Below are 14,887 nucleotides of genomic sequence, written 5' to 3' on the forward strand. Positions count from 1 at the left end.
GTATCAGTCCACTTGTCTTCAAAATACAACATGAAAGCATCAAAACCAATGGAAATCAGAGCTTATAGAATTCAAACATGCAGCCCAAATGATAAGAAGTAATGAAGGAGTTATACAGTGATCAGAAGTTTCCATACACTCATCATGGGTATTTCTTTGAACTGTTCTTTTCCCAGTATGTATACATACATATAGGATCAAAAGTATACATACACTCCCAGCAATATATTTGATTAAATGTCACTTAATCAAATGTTCTTGCTGGATAGCTGACGACTCTTCTTGGCAGAATTGGCAGAGTTCATTTCAACTGGTTGGTTTCATTGCACAGACCCAGCTTTTAAGCATAGTCCACAAATTTTCAACGGGGCTGAGGTCGAAATATTCCAAAAGCTTCATGTTATCCTGCGTTATCTATTCCAAAATCAGTTTTGATGTATTTGGGATCATTGTTCTGTTGGAACATCTGATTGTGTCCAAGTTTCAACCATCAAGCTGTTGATTTGAGGTGAAGTGAAAAATCTTTCCATCACTTTCTGCAATGCATCAGTACAAGTGTCAAAAAAATAGTCCCAGACCATGATACTGCCACCACCATGTTCCACAACCGGAACGCTGAAAACTTTACTCGCTCCGGTCCTTGTTTTGTCTGAGCATAAAACTTTTTGGCTTGTCCACATGAGCAGTGGCAAATTTCAGTTGAGCTTGAAGGTGTTGATTTGGAAGTACGAACTTCTTTCTTAGTCGGCGCCCTCTCAGTCCATGCCAATGTAAATCTCACTTCATTGTGGACAGTGATGCTGGTGTTTCAGCAATTTCCAGTTCATGGCTGGCTTGAGGCTTAGTGGTTCTTTGGTTGTTCCTAAACATCTTAACCAATTTCCTCCAAAGGGTGACAGTCTGGCTCTTTGTCCAGACGTTGGCAAGGCGATTACACATCCATGTCAATGTCAAACAAATCCTTTTTATGCTGGCAAAGATAAAGTTGTAGTTAATCATGATCTGATGTTGAGTTAAAAGACACAGTAGAACTTTCAGGACCACTTTTTAAAAGACTGAAGTGAGTGTATGCACAATTTGGACCCTGCAGGGATTAGAGAAAACACAAAATAACATCAAATTATGCAACCAATTCTTGGTTTTTTTTAAAGTAATTAAAGATACATGCTCCACAATCCCTGGAAAGGGAACAAAAATGATCAAAAGCCCCAAATTTCCATAACATTCCTGCCCATGATGAGTATGTAAACATCTGACAACATGTGTATAATGTCTTGCAACTTTGCTGGAGCTCGCCAATTTTTGGTATGCAACTCACTCTACTGTCTTTGTGTCTGTTAACAGATTAAATCACAGAGTCGGGCACTGAAAACAAAGAGGAAAAATAACAGGATATGTTTAGATGCCATTTTATTACATTCAGACATTTTAAACAACAACAGCATGGCTCGAACATTAAGATATTCACAGCCTGCAACCACAATGGTAAACGTGAGGTAGATCAACCAGGCACCAAGGCTACCACTGTGCTGCACATAGTTATCAAACACATTTCAGTTAAGATTGTGGGAGCAAGTTGCATATTAAGTATTAAAATCAAAGAGGAAAAACACTTTCTACGGACCATTGTTTTGATCATCACTATTATATTAAATCTAGGGGTTAGGGAACATAACCGTCTTCTGGAAATAATTCTTTAAGCTGGCAACTTGTATAGTGCAAGTCCAACATTTGCAAAACCCCCAGTGACATTCAGTAGATCCAAGAATCATTCGTTTGTGTCTTGTGCAAAGCCTTCGCGACCGGTTTTGAAGAGGGCACGCTCCCTTGGCCCAAGTGAACTTAGGCCTCAATCAAATTATACACTCCAATATGATTATCAGTCCCAAATGCTTTTCAAATAAATAAAAAAAAAATCCTCATGGACCTGATTCTCATTTTCAAAAAAAGAAAAAAAGAAAAGGAAAAAGCCCCCAAAAAGAATAAAGACATAAAAGACAAATCTAGGTAGATTCTTCTTGCCTTTGCAACATAAAAATGCAGAAAGACATCACCAAAATACACTGGCAAACATTACACAACATTAAACACATCAGTAACCCTCAGTGGGTAAGGGGATGATCGAATATATTAATAATGTAAACAAAGCTTTAAACAGTACAGTAGTACAAAACCCAATTATTTGATCTCTCTACACACAGAGACAAACAACATTCTTTCGCCTCACAGTCAAAAGGTTTCTTCATTCTCATTGGTCCAAAAACAAAACAAAACCTAAGCAGACACTGTGTGAAACATCGCTTAAGGCATATTCTTTGGACAACCACGTGCAGAAACTTAAAAACATTCATCTTTCAAGTATATGTGTAAACCTAATTTTCGCCCTTTAATTCAGGACTGGAAACTGGGTTAATCAAAGTGGATGGTAGCAAACATCTTCAATAAACAATCAGGACACCATAACAGGAGGTGACATCTCAGGCACAGGCAGTAGCAGGACAGCTGGCAGTGAGAGAGCTTGCCTGTGGTACACTTTGCGCGACTATGTGAAAAATTACTGTCATAACATACGACTAAATCAACTGCTCGGTGTCCATGTTAACAGAAAGCATGTAAAAATAAAAACATTGTGGCAGATCATCTAAAGCTGTGTGCACGCTGGAAACTATTCTCTCATCGAGCATCGCTTGCAGATATTTTGAGCTCTGGTTTCCTAGGTAACCCTCTAAAGTATTTACAACCCAGTAATATGTCAATCAGCAGTATCATACGCTTTCAAAGTCTCTAAATTTCCTGTCACTGTAGGTTATTTTGGCTACAGTTGCAGAACGACACTGACTTCTTCTATGGTTTCTGGTTGTCACATCGCTTCCTGCGTGGATGTTGATTCACAGCGGCGTAGCGACCGCAAACCGTAGAAGAAAGTGAGTGAAATGTGTTATGTGACTACATGTCACGTTTCACCTGCTGACAATGCTAACTGGATGAATCCCAAGATAAACTGTTCTCAACTTTGAGGCAAGGAATTGAAGTAACTACCAATGAGAATGCAGGATTCCATGCATTAGTGGGTTACCTAGGTAACAAATCAAGCAAACTGCTTCCTGTGTGGATGCAGTTTAATAGTGTTTCAGAAAAATTGACCAGCTTCACAGATTTCTATTGAAACTGAAACAGTAAAATACCGAAGACACAACTCGTATGTTCCCGTAGTTTTCCAGTCGCTTTGGATAAACTCGCATGAAATGTAGTCATGTGACAACATGTGTCAAATCCAACGGCTGCTTATTGTTTGATTCCCACAGCTTCCAGTACAGATACTCCTGATGACCTGAAATCCAGTAATGACCAAACTCTTGGGTGTGTCTTTGTAACGTTATGAGGAAACATAAATGGGCTTTGTGGATTATGAGAGGCGAAGCAGGTGAGAAAGGTCAAAGAAAGCAAAGGAAAAAGGAAAAGTGCAGCTAAAGGCGTCTTTGGTGCTTAGAAAAATTAATGGCAAACTTAAACTGTTTTCATGCAGATGCACAAACATTAACAAACACAGATGTTACCATGGTCTCAAACCTGCCATGTCCCTGTTAAAATATATTCCATTGATGCTGGTAGCGCGACTCCTTAAAGCCACCTCCCTCTGACCCCCTGAACATCCAGGACTGGACAAAGTGGGTTCAAAATACATTCTTCAAATAGTCACATTATCCGTCGCGAGTCCAAAAAAAACCAACACCAAAACAAAATAAGTTCAGTTTCAGCTGTGCTTTTTTTCCCCTCACAGCAAAGTCTTTTTCACTACGACACAAACTTAACTGAAGACAAGCCGACAAGCGAGCAAAAGTCAGAAACATTCACCGACCCTCTTTGGAGTCGGGCACAGTGCACACTGGCAGTACAGAAAGCTGTGTCAGGTGGTCCTCACACCTCGTGCTCCAGCATTTCCCTGCTGACCTGTCTTCTGCCTGATCAAAATTTGATTGCAGGTCTGGAACTAAATCTCAGTTCTGATTGGGTTTCTTCAGCAGCGCCATAGATTTGAGCAGGTTTAAACGTGGCGGCCGGTCAGAAAGTAGAGGGACCGATCCTCGTTGCAGTTGGCCGTCTGAAACTCGTCCCGCAGGCGGAACTGCCATTCGTCCTCCAGCTCCAGTCGGGCGATTGTCTGACGCAGGGAACTGCGGTCCTGACAGATCACACAGAGGGTGGCACCTGTGAACAAATTCAAGATCAAAAGTTAGATAGTAGGACATGCAGTGCCACTTTAATTATCAAGTTTAGCTGTTTAGTTCTCTATTGTGAGACAGATTGCATAATTCTATCATGTTAGATTTAACAGGGCTAGAAAGACATCCACGTGTGGCATAGTTTGCATCTAAGACACCAACTCATACGCAAGAACTGTCACTGCCTTCCAAACAAACTACAGGTGACCATGGCAACCTATTAGCAACCAAACCAACTGCAAGGACGTTTTTGGTGCAGCATTTTTTATATCTTTGTAACAAATTTCACCTAGCAACAGCGCACAACTTCCAGTAACCACTTACCAATCGGTTCAGGGATACAGATTTTCCCTTAGCAACCACTGGTTGCCAGGCAATCACCAGCTGCTCTCTATGCTTGCATGACTGGGATGTAAGCTACTGTAGTCAGGAACTGATTCTTATTTTGTAGAGACACCCAAACCTTGCCAATGTCCTTTTAACATCTGGAAGCTTTTATTTTGACAGTCTAGCACAGAGGAAGGTAGGGGGTGAAAATCTAAGAAAACAACCAGGTCATTTCCTATAACTATGTGTGGGGTCTTGGGAAAATATGAGCAACAAAGCATCCCGATCCCTTCCTTTAATCGTGACACTGATTTCATACCTTTGAGGAAGTCGAATTTCTTCAGGAGTCCAGAAACAACGAAGGAGTCACAGAGGTAAAGCAGCAGGCCACTGAACACCAGCCCCTGATGGTTCAGGTTGGTGGAGTGTGGACGAGAGTTGATGTAGCACACAGAGATCTGCAACAACAACAACAACAACAACAACAACAACAACAACAACAACAACAACAACAAAAAAAGAGACAAACTTCATTAATCACAGTCGGGAAAATGAAACTAACATCACGAACTTGCCTCGAAGTAACTGAAAGAAAACATTACGACTCCCTGACAGTTCCTGCTGGGAGCTCCCGAAGGTGTCTGCTCAAGCAAATTTAAAGTCGCCTTGTGGGTAAAAGTTTAAAACAAAAGATGTGCAAAAACTTGAGAAGACTGTGTGTACAGATAGATGGTCATTGCCTCCTATGCACAAATGTGCAGTAAATGCATTGTTAGCATTCACTGTGTGCACATGTGCGTGTATGCAGGTCAGAATGTTCTAAGAAGAACAGATGGGAAAGTCATGCAACATGCTTCTCTGTGGGTTAAAAAAAAAATCTACATTAAAGTCGGGGAGCAAGTTTGCCTCATTTCTCTATACTATACAGATTAGAGCACCTTATAAAGTATATAACTCTGCATATCAGACAGAGAAGCACTCGATTTCTATCCAAAATGTGTCTATCACAGTAGTCTGGTATTTAAGCCTTGCCCTAAGTTTGAAATAGAGATTATTCTACTGTTCCTGCTTTCAACTGCAACCTCCAGGGAGCTCTCACCTCCGGGCTGAGGTTGAGGTAGCTGTCAATGGACAGAACTGGGTTGTCTCTGTTCCTAACAGCTTTCGGAAATAGTCTGTGACTGCAGCTCTGGAGGAACCTTTCCAGTAGGAACTGGGCCGGGGCGTCGAAGAGGGTCTGTTCGCTGTCTGGTGCACAAACATACTGCAACGGGCTGATTAGAGCGGGGTTTTCAATTTCCTTTGGAGAGAAGAAAGAAGTTTCATGTGAGCTGGTGTTACGCACAGAAAGACAAGGACATAACAAAGCGAATAATTTTAATCACCTGAACACCCACCATGAGTTTAGGTTTGACCAGGAATTCTTTGTTTCTTCCCCCAACTGGAATGTGCTTCTTCATCAGGAAGAAGTTGTTGAAGCGGCACAGCAACAAGCCACTGCTATTAACCCTTAGATTAAAGTCCACCTCCTCGCAGCCATACCTGCACGGGACAGCAACGTCAGGTAACGGTGACAATGCACACCTCAGACCAACTGACTCACATGGCCTTCTCTGAGCTTACCGATTCAGGTCGTACTGGACGTTCTGCGTCAGGTCCACATTCAGCATGACAAAGTCATGGAGGTGACACCGACTGAAGGGATTGCTGGGAGACCTGCGAGCCAGGCTGCTGCTCCACTTGCGTGTGCCGCACACGGCGTACTGGGAGATCTTGGGCGTGTTCTCCATGTGCTGCAGCACCGTTTTTAGAGACACGTTGCTGAGACATGAGCCTCCATCTGATGTCTCACTAAGAAACCAATAGGGGAGGGCAATTTTACATATTTTGAACATATGTAAAATTGATTTTGAACAGAGCTTCGTTAACCGTAGCAACCAACTCCACTCTTACACTTGGGAAGCGCTTATTACCTTCCTTCTGCTGATTGGTGGGCGTTCCACTGCACACAGGAGTCGTCCATCATGACAATGAAAGGCCATATGTCTTGTCTCTTGACACCTTGCTCCTCCAGTCGGTTCCTCTCCAGCTCGAGGTTATGGTATGACAGCTCTTTGATCAAGAAGCGAGTTGCACCTTAAAACAGACAGGATTGTTTTTGTTAGGTTTTCACTTAAGATTTGATTAAAACTGATGCACCTTTAATTAACTTTGATAAAAGAAGTAATCTTTTCAAATCCCATGTAAGGGATATATTTGCATAGAGCTTGTATACATTTGCAAATTTACAAGTCTGATAGTTTAGAAAGACAATGAGGTACACTCTGTTGGGCTTTTTGTTCTTCTCTGTCACACGAACCCTCTGCATGTCCTCCTACACTACATTCATGAACCTCTTCTGAGGTCTTCCTCTTTCCCTCCTGCCTGGCAGCTCCATTTAGCCACTATCCGTCCTCTGCACATGCCCAAAACCATCTCAACCATTTTTCTCTAACATTTTTCCTCCAAATCGCTCAACCTGAGCTGTCCCTCTAATCTGTCCGTTCTGATAACCGAGTAAAAATCTTAACATCTTCAACTCTACCATCCATCTATTTATTTTTTCCAGTGCCCCGCTCTCCAAATCCTACATCATCTCAGGCTTCACTACCATCCTGTAAACCTTCCCTTTCACTCTCCTCATCTCTACCCACTCCAGCCTGCCTGCAGTCTCTACACTCTGTCGGGCACTGCAGATAAAAATATGTTTAGGTATTCAGCAGAGAAGTCTATCCTGATTAGAAAGCAGTCACACTGACATAAAGGGTCATCTTTAGCCCAATGCCATCTGCTTATCTGAGAGAAATGTTGTTTAGTTACACCCACTTCAGAAAGGCCTTGCACCTAATTGGCTGCACTACAAATCAGACTGATACAATAGATGGCTGACCTTCTCGCGTTGGGTAAGGCAACAGGTAACCTTTCGCCTAGTTTAAACACAGCACTAAAAACAAGTTGAAAACACAACCATGGTAGATAATACACTGCAACGAATTACTCATTATCAACAGAGTGATAAGCTGTCATGTAAAGGCTGAACGCCACTGTGTGGACTTTCAACCACTAGTAGTGCTGTGGAGAAAGGCTTTCATAAGAGGGTCTCCATTTAGTTATTTTTGCTCATACAAGAGCGAGTGAGCAATGTAACACAAGTTCCTGCTATTCTTTTTTTTTTAGTATCTGCTGCCATGCAAATCACGACAACAAACACAAGCGAGGGCAAGAAAAAACGATGATATAGGAAAAAAAATTTATATCGACTGCAAGTAGAATGAAATATTTTAAATATATTTTAGTTAGGATCAAAAAACTGTCAGGTTTAACAACAGAGATAGCTCAGCTGCTCACCAACTCCAGCGTTGTTGAACATGGCGGGCAGGACGAGCAAGATGTGGTTGGGCCAGTACTTCCTATAGTGAGGCATCTCAAACTGTTTGACCACGAGGATGTGCAGATGTGCTGCGCCCTCCGTGGCATGGAAAATGTTGAGCAGGCCGTGTTCTTGGCGTCCTGTGGTCGGGGTGAAGATTGGACTCCTGAGAAGGTCGGGGTCCTGCAGACAGATAAACACGGTTGAAGCAAAAGTAAACATGTGACCCAAACGGCGATTAGGAGGATTAAGGCGCGACAGATACTGCTGTCTTGAGCAAACTAACCTTGGTGGAGACCAGAGGCAGACGCATGCTCTCCAGGTGGCTGCCCTGATGACTGAAAACAAAGTGCTGCTCCTTAGATTTGGGAATCACAAACTGGAGCTGGACCTCCTCTCCCAGCATGGACGAGCAGAAGGTGAAAGCATGAAAAGTGCACTCCGACAGCTACAACACAACCACACACACATGTACAATATTAACACAAGGATGGGATATGTGCATCTGTAAGTCTGCAGTAAAGCAGAAGGTGTTGGTGGTGCATCTCACCTGTGTAGCTGCGCCTGCTTCACAGTAGTGATGGCACTGGTCACAGTGATGAAAGGCATTGTGGGCAGCAAACCTACTCTGACGTATCGACTTGGTCACTCGTGTGGCTGGAGTTTGGTTCTCTTTATCTTGCTTACAATCTATATAAACATAAAAAACGTAAGTTCATTTTTTAATAACACCCGATTAAAAAGCTGAACTCAGAGTGGGCAAGTTTGATGGGTTTTTTTTCCATGTTTTTGCTGACCTTTGAAAGACTTTAGCATCTTGTCAGAGTAAACAGGGCTGGCTTTCCTGAATTTAGGATCTCGGAGGTTGGGGTCAAAGGGCAGCTTTCGGACTTCCTCGATGTCCGGCCACTGGGTACTTACTAGAGTTGTGACCTCTGAATTTTCTGTGGAGGGTGATTTGATACATTTGTCACCATCAAATTAACTGCTTCATGTATTTCACAAAATGTGAAGGCCATTAAAAATAAACAAATCCCTATGAGTCTCACCTTCCTCCACTTCATCCTCATCATACACGTCGACCTCGAGCAGCCTGATGAGCATCCGAAACAGGATACGCAGAAACTGCAGGTAGGCGCCAGTTTTTCCCACCTAGCGAAGGAAAGGAAAGAATACCAGTAGAACTACAGTGACACTTAAATCCAGATGAGGAATTAACTGCATAAATTTATATGGATGCCAATAAATTTAAAGAAAATTTTTAAAAAGAATTCTCTGTATTCTATTTTTAAATCAAGTTAGTCACAAATAAGAAAAGGAGTATTTTCCACACGAGATTTGTTACCTGTGGGGGTCCACTGAGCAGCAAGCGTCGAGGATGCGGCACAGACGGCGCTTCATAATCAGCATGATGCTGCCGCGCGATGGTCCACTGGCGGTAGTACATGCTCTGCTCCGTCCCCTGCAGGGTGTGAGTGATAATGGGCCTCAGCGGACTGCTCCAGGCCACGTCTGCGTGAGGGAGCAGCGAGGAGGAGCTCAGCTGACTCCCAGAGTCCCCCGACAACAGATTGTAAGCCGCTCGCGACAAGATGACTGTGCGCGGTGATGCCCTCGTGGGCTCGCGATCGCTCTGCGTGGACTGGCTGGGCCTCTGGGTGGAGGAGGAAGATGGTGAGGGGGAGGAAGATGAGGAACTGGAGTAGAGGGATGGAGGAGCCTTGGAGGCTTTCGAAGGGTCGGAAGAGAGCGGGGTTCCCAGTGAGTCGCACTCCTCCTTAATTCCGAGTGTTGATGTGCCCATGTCTATGGTGACCATGCCTTCAGGCTGCGAGGTGGAAGTGGAGGGTTTCTGGAAAGAGTCTGCAACATCAGATGAGCTGACACCATTATCCGCCAAAGAGCCTGAGGGAAATATGAAAGACACACCCGCACATATATGTAACTAACAAGTGCTCACATGTTTGGAGGGTTTTTTTCTCTCTTTGGATTAAAACCAAATTTTCTACAAACCAAACTCATTCCAAAGCTATGACCCGCGTTCATTTACAGTACCCATGTATTATGGTCGACTTGCTTTACTGTAATCAGAAATCAATTAGAGTTAAGCTCATGTCAGTTACACTCTGGGTTTCCTTTAATCCAACATCACAGTAATTCACACTAACCAGAGGTTCTGGTTGCAGCGCTGCCGTTGCTCTGAGGTCTTTCCAGCTCATCTCCATCATTCAAGCTGGTGGCGACCTTCTCCACATCCGATTCCCGAGGGGCCATAGCCTTCTTTGGTTTAGGAACAACAACCCTGGATACGTAGGTGCATGCCAGACCCACCTCCTGTTCCAGGGCTGTACGAGTCAGGTAGCTGGAGTCTATCAGTCGCAGGTCGCAGTATTTCAAAGACCTAGAAGTGCACAAGGGAGTTGATGGGAGACAAGAGTTTTAGAGAAGAGCTAAACGGATCTTTGCTACATTTTATGTTAAAGAAACAGACATACTGAGCCATGTTATAAGCTAGGGTAGTATTAAGTATGATATTACTTGGGGAAAGTCTCTCCAAGAGGGTCTTTGCCCGTGAGGATGACGATGCAGGGCAGCCCTTCCAGATCCTCATAGGTGTGTGGCACCCAGTCTTCATTCTCACAGCCTTGCCAAGCCTGACAAAAAGAGATGAAAATCAAAGTGTGCCCTCTTCAGTTACAGGTTATTTATAAAAACTAAAAACAAAACAAAAAATGCATGAGACTTTAATCATGCAGACAAAGTATGAGGCAAAACAATTTTTTCATTGTACAAAAGTGCACAACAGATTCGCAAAATCATGTAAACTCCCTGATAATGACTGATCTGCAAAAACGCAGAAGGATCCCAACACTCTACATTCAGCAGAACACACTTCACACAAAGAAATCAGTCGTGTGACTCTGATTTTTCCTCACCCTGAGGCGACTGATAAAATTTCTGTGCAGGTTGAGCTCAGACGCAGGACTTCCCAGCAGCACTGCAAAGCACAGCTGCAGTCCCAGCTTGTCCCTCACGTCCTCCAGTCTTTCTCGGGCCAACATTGCCAGCTGCAGCGAGGGGATACGGACCAGCAGCATGTGGCCGTGGCCCTGGGAGCCCTCTCTGCTTGGAGCGTTTATCAAGTCCTCCACCATGGCCAGGGTCTCTGGAGTTATGTGGTCTCTCAGGGACGGGGAAGAGGTGAGAGCCATCATGGCCTCAGTGTACTGCTGAATCAGCAGGTAGCTGCGGATCACCATGCTGTGTAGGTGGGGATGTCTGGAGGTACAATCAGAGCTTTTTAACTGATTATAATGTCTACAGTTATTATGAGTTACCCACTCAGTGGAAGTAAACACAAAACTCTTCATGTTTGATTCATCAGTTTCACCTTTCCAACAGAGTGTGAACCATTTTCTCAAACGCATCATCATAGCGCAGGATGGGACTGGCCATGCCCCACTGCAGGGATCTGCTGTAGTCCCTCAGGCCAAAGTAGACCAGCTCGTCAGGAAACTGCTCCCTCTGCTGGACGATAAAGATACCGACATCAGTTTAGACAATGTGTCCTGACTGTTCTTAATGATACACTGCACACTGTTGAAACGCTGTGCCTAGTTACAAAACATGGAGTAAGTATCCTCATATATAATACTGGATAAGAAAGTGAGACTAATGTGTTCTATAATATATTGGTTCCCTTTCTCTCTGACTTGTAACTCCTTAACACGAGGCTCGAGTTACTTTAGACCCTTTTTAAAAAATGTCTAAAACTGTAACTGCAGTTTCACCACAGCAGGGGGAGTAGCTAAACCACAGCACAGGAAATATGCCAGTGTGCTGCAGTAAAGTCATTTATGATAAATAATTCACATAAGAAATTAGCATTTGCCATTCCAGTGACTGCCTATCGTGGTGTTTTGTAGACCATTCTGCATAACTCATAACTAAAGAAACGTTTTAGTGTTAAAAAAAAAAAAAAAAAAGTGGGGATAGGTTAATTGATTAATCTAAATTGCCCATAGGTGTGAATGTGAGTGCGAATGGTTGTCTGTCTCTGTGTGCTAGCCCTGTGACAGACTGGCCACCTGTCCAGGGTGTACCCTGCATCTCGCCCTATGACAGCTGGGATAGGCTCCAGCGCCCCTCGAAACCCTGAAAAAGGGTAAGCGGAAGCGAATGGATGGATGTAAAAAAAACAAACAAACAAACAAACATTCTCACCAGATTGTCGTTGGACGGCCAGTGAACTTCATTGTGGATGCTGATTCGAGACTGGCGGGTCTGCAAAGTGTAAGGGAAACAGCTGACCTGCAGGACCAAGAGGTTCATGGCATCTAAGACTTCTTGACAGTTCACCACCCGGTCAGCCAAACCCTGCAGCTCCCCGTGGCACACAGAGCCTGACAGGGCACTGAAAATAGATCAGGGTGGGGAAAGTGTTTGAATGAATTCATGGATATTTTTTTACTTACTATGATTATCCTAGCACAGCACTTAATAACACTCAACATGGTTTTGAAATAACAACTTTGTGCAAAAAGCTTTGTATGCTGGTCTAACTGGCTGATGTGTGGGAGGTCGGTCCAAAGATAATCCCCTCTGGGAAAAAGGAAGTGATCTGTTTTAGTGTTCTGGCAATAACAGAAAAAAATTCTTGGGAGGAAAAAAAACAACCTCAAAACAAAACAAAGAAAGACAAGTTATAATAGTTAGTTAACTAAAATTAAAGACTGAAACTGACATGTAGCATAAAGCAAAAGACTAAAATATACTACAGCTTTGCATGTTTCTAATCTTTGCAAAGGGGATCTCACTGGGTGACGACCAGCAAGACTGAAAGATTGAGCATTTCCCCATCATGATAATAAAGGGAATTAAAAAGAACTTTAACAATAAATGGTGTTTTGTTGTAAAATTACATGCCACAATGAGAAAAGACAGCACCTACTGGCCGTCGACAGTGTTCACATGACTGAACTTTAGTATTTGCACAAGCGAAGAAAGATTCTTACAATAACTTTAAGAATGTTTGACAACAACTTTAGCAAAACTCTCATGCTTTCATTGAAACATCAACATTTCTCTTCAATGGTGAAATAGCTTGAAAAGTCAGTTCTTCTTCTTTAAAGGCTGCTTTAAATTATCAGCAGAGCAAAACAAAGTGAGCCATAATGGTTTTAATGGGAGAATCTGTGCTGTCGGAGTCGCCTTTACCTTGTGAGGTCGACGTGCGAGTTGTCGTGAATGAGGACAAACAGAGTGTAGGGGTTCTGTTTGACTTTCTTCATGAAGGCCTCCATCTTGGCGTGAACATCACCGTCAAGACGCACCACATATTTGTCTGACTTCAGGTGGGCCGTGGAGGGGTCTTCATTTCCCAGGTCCACAAGTACACCTAAGGCGAAAACGTGAGGATTCCATACAGCACTGCAACAAAACAACAACAGTTCTTCCTTTGGGTTTGTACACACCTGATTGTCGGATGCGTTGTGCCGTCTGGTGGACCAGAATGTGAGACGGTGGGACCAAAACCAGGAAGTCCACCTTGCAAAAACGCCCTAAATCGAGGTTCTGTGTCCCTGAATCCGCGATGGAGCACACTTGAGAAAGAAGGCTACGAGCCACATTAAGCTGGGCCGGATAGATCTGGAAGCCCTTTGTAAAAAGATCTGCAAGAAGAAACACAAAAGTTAGCACCAGGATGATTATATGTGAAAAGCAGATCCTAACCACAGCAAAGTATCACTGCTTGCCTAAACAAACCTCCCCAAAACAAACTATGATGAAATTTAATTTAATTAATTTCGATCTTTTTTAAATGGTGCCAAATCACAACAGCAGTCACCTCAACCTGCACATGTACCGTAGCCACCCTTTTGTCAACAAATTACAACGAGATGAAAATAATCTGGAGAGACGAGATCCAGTCAGAACGATCAAACTGTGCAGTAAGATTAGTCACACACACGGTAACGAAAAGGAAAATAAGTGTAGATCTACATGGTTGATTTTATACACCTGTGATAATGGGACTTAAAAAAGAAAAAAGACTGAATTCAAAGTTTAAGAGGTGTGGCTCGCTGTGGGATGAGGTACAGGGCCAAACAACACTCCGTAGCTCAAACTAACCTTAACTGATTTTGTTCTGGACACTGGCCTGACTTAACATTGACACTGAATGAAGATCCACATGCTGATTTAGACAGATGTTGCTGCCTAGTCTTTGATTTGCCTGCTAAAAACTGAAAAAGACTTTGACAGCGAGCATGAGAGCGGTCTAACCTGAGTCTGATGGTGGTGACATGCTGGCAGCTTCCTGGGAGTGGATGTTGTCGGTGACATCGCCCTGAAAGGGCTGGATGACCTGTCCTTTCCGCCTGCGCTGGTATCGCACCAGCTGTTTGTCGAGGTTGTCCCCTGGAAACAAGCAGTCACCACAGTTACACAGAGCGAGGGACGGGAGCAGGCTGTGCACTCAGTATCAAACATATCAGAGTGAATGTGTCACCATCACCACCGTCGTGCTTTTTATTATTAGCAGCGAAGGTTTTAGTTGATGTTTATCTCAATTCTAAACAACATTAATTCAAATATAGGAATTCCTTTATTTATTTTACACCGTTGCGTTTTCTGATCATGCTCACTTTTAATGTGGTTCAGTAACTGTCGTTTTGCTGCTAGTAGAGACAAAAATGATTAGTAAAAGACAAATTTGTATTTTTCTCAAGATTATTTTAATGAACACAACTTATGGATACTCATCTTACCCAGAGAGGTGGTTCTGAAATGAGATGTCAAGATGCTGACTTTCCCCGTGATGAGCTCGTAGCTGATTTCCTTCAGAAATTCATTGGTTGTGAGCATCCCTTCTGCTAAGGCCCGCGCTTGATACTTTCCTGAATCCAACAGGTAAATTTACATTAGA

The 14,887-nt window shown here is 43.2% G+C and overlaps 1 protein-coding gene across 14 annotated transcripts in view; it reads right to left on the minus strand.

Moving 5' to 3' along the window:
* Positions 1–1,393: 1,393 nt before the first annotated feature.
* Positions 1,394–14,887, minus strand: part of greb1l (GREB1 like retinoic acid receptor coactivator) — a 47,162-nt gene continuing 33,668 nt past the window's right edge. For 8 of the 14 annotated variants that reach the window (XM_082513878.1, XM_082513876.1, XM_082513885.1 and 5 more), the window contains 21 exons: positions 14,730–14,858; positions 14,245–14,379; positions 13,434–13,631; positions 13,177–13,357; positions 12,184–12,373; positions 11,351–11,487; positions 10,896–11,238; positions 10,498–10,613; positions 10,128–10,360; positions 9,305–9,864; positions 9,009–9,111; positions 8,757–8,903; positions 8,510–8,649; positions 8,246–8,407; positions 7,938–8,142; positions 6,524–6,686; positions 6,174–6,401; positions 5,936–6,092; positions 5,650–5,850; positions 4,870–5,008; positions 1,394–4,209 (listed from right to left, as the gene is read on the minus strand). In XM_082513878.1, coding sequence (XP_082370004.1) covers positions 4,046–4,209; positions 4,870–5,008; positions 5,650–5,850; positions 5,936–6,092; positions 6,174–6,401; positions 6,524–6,686; positions 7,938–8,142; positions 8,246–8,407; positions 8,510–8,649; positions 8,757–8,903; positions 9,009–9,111; positions 9,305–9,864; positions 10,128–10,360; positions 10,498–10,613; positions 10,896–11,238; positions 11,351–11,487; positions 12,184–12,373; positions 13,177–13,357; positions 13,434–13,631; positions 14,245–14,379; positions 14,730–14,858 — 4,031 coding nt within the window. In that variant the 3' untranslated portion in view covers positions 1,394–4,045. The remainder of the gene's footprint in view (positions 4,210–4,869; positions 5,009–5,649; positions 5,851–5,935; positions 6,093–6,173; positions 6,402–6,523; positions 6,687–7,937; positions 8,143–8,245; positions 8,408–8,509; positions 8,650–8,756; positions 8,904–9,008; positions 9,112–9,304; positions 9,865–10,127; positions 10,361–10,497; positions 10,614–10,895; positions 11,239–11,350; positions 11,488–12,183; positions 12,374–13,176; positions 13,358–13,433; positions 13,632–14,244; positions 14,380–14,729; positions 14,859–14,887) is intronic. The other 6 variants (XM_082513881.1, XM_082513877.1, XR_014272801.1 and 3 more) reach the window with 5 other exon arrangements.

Source organism: Aulonocara stuartgranti (genome assembly GCF_965226115.1).
Source record: "Aulonocara stuartgranti genome assembly, chromosome: 18".
Taxonomy (NCBI): domain Eukaryota; kingdom Metazoa; phylum Chordata; class Actinopteri; order Cichliformes; family Cichlidae; genus Aulonocara; species Aulonocara stuartgranti.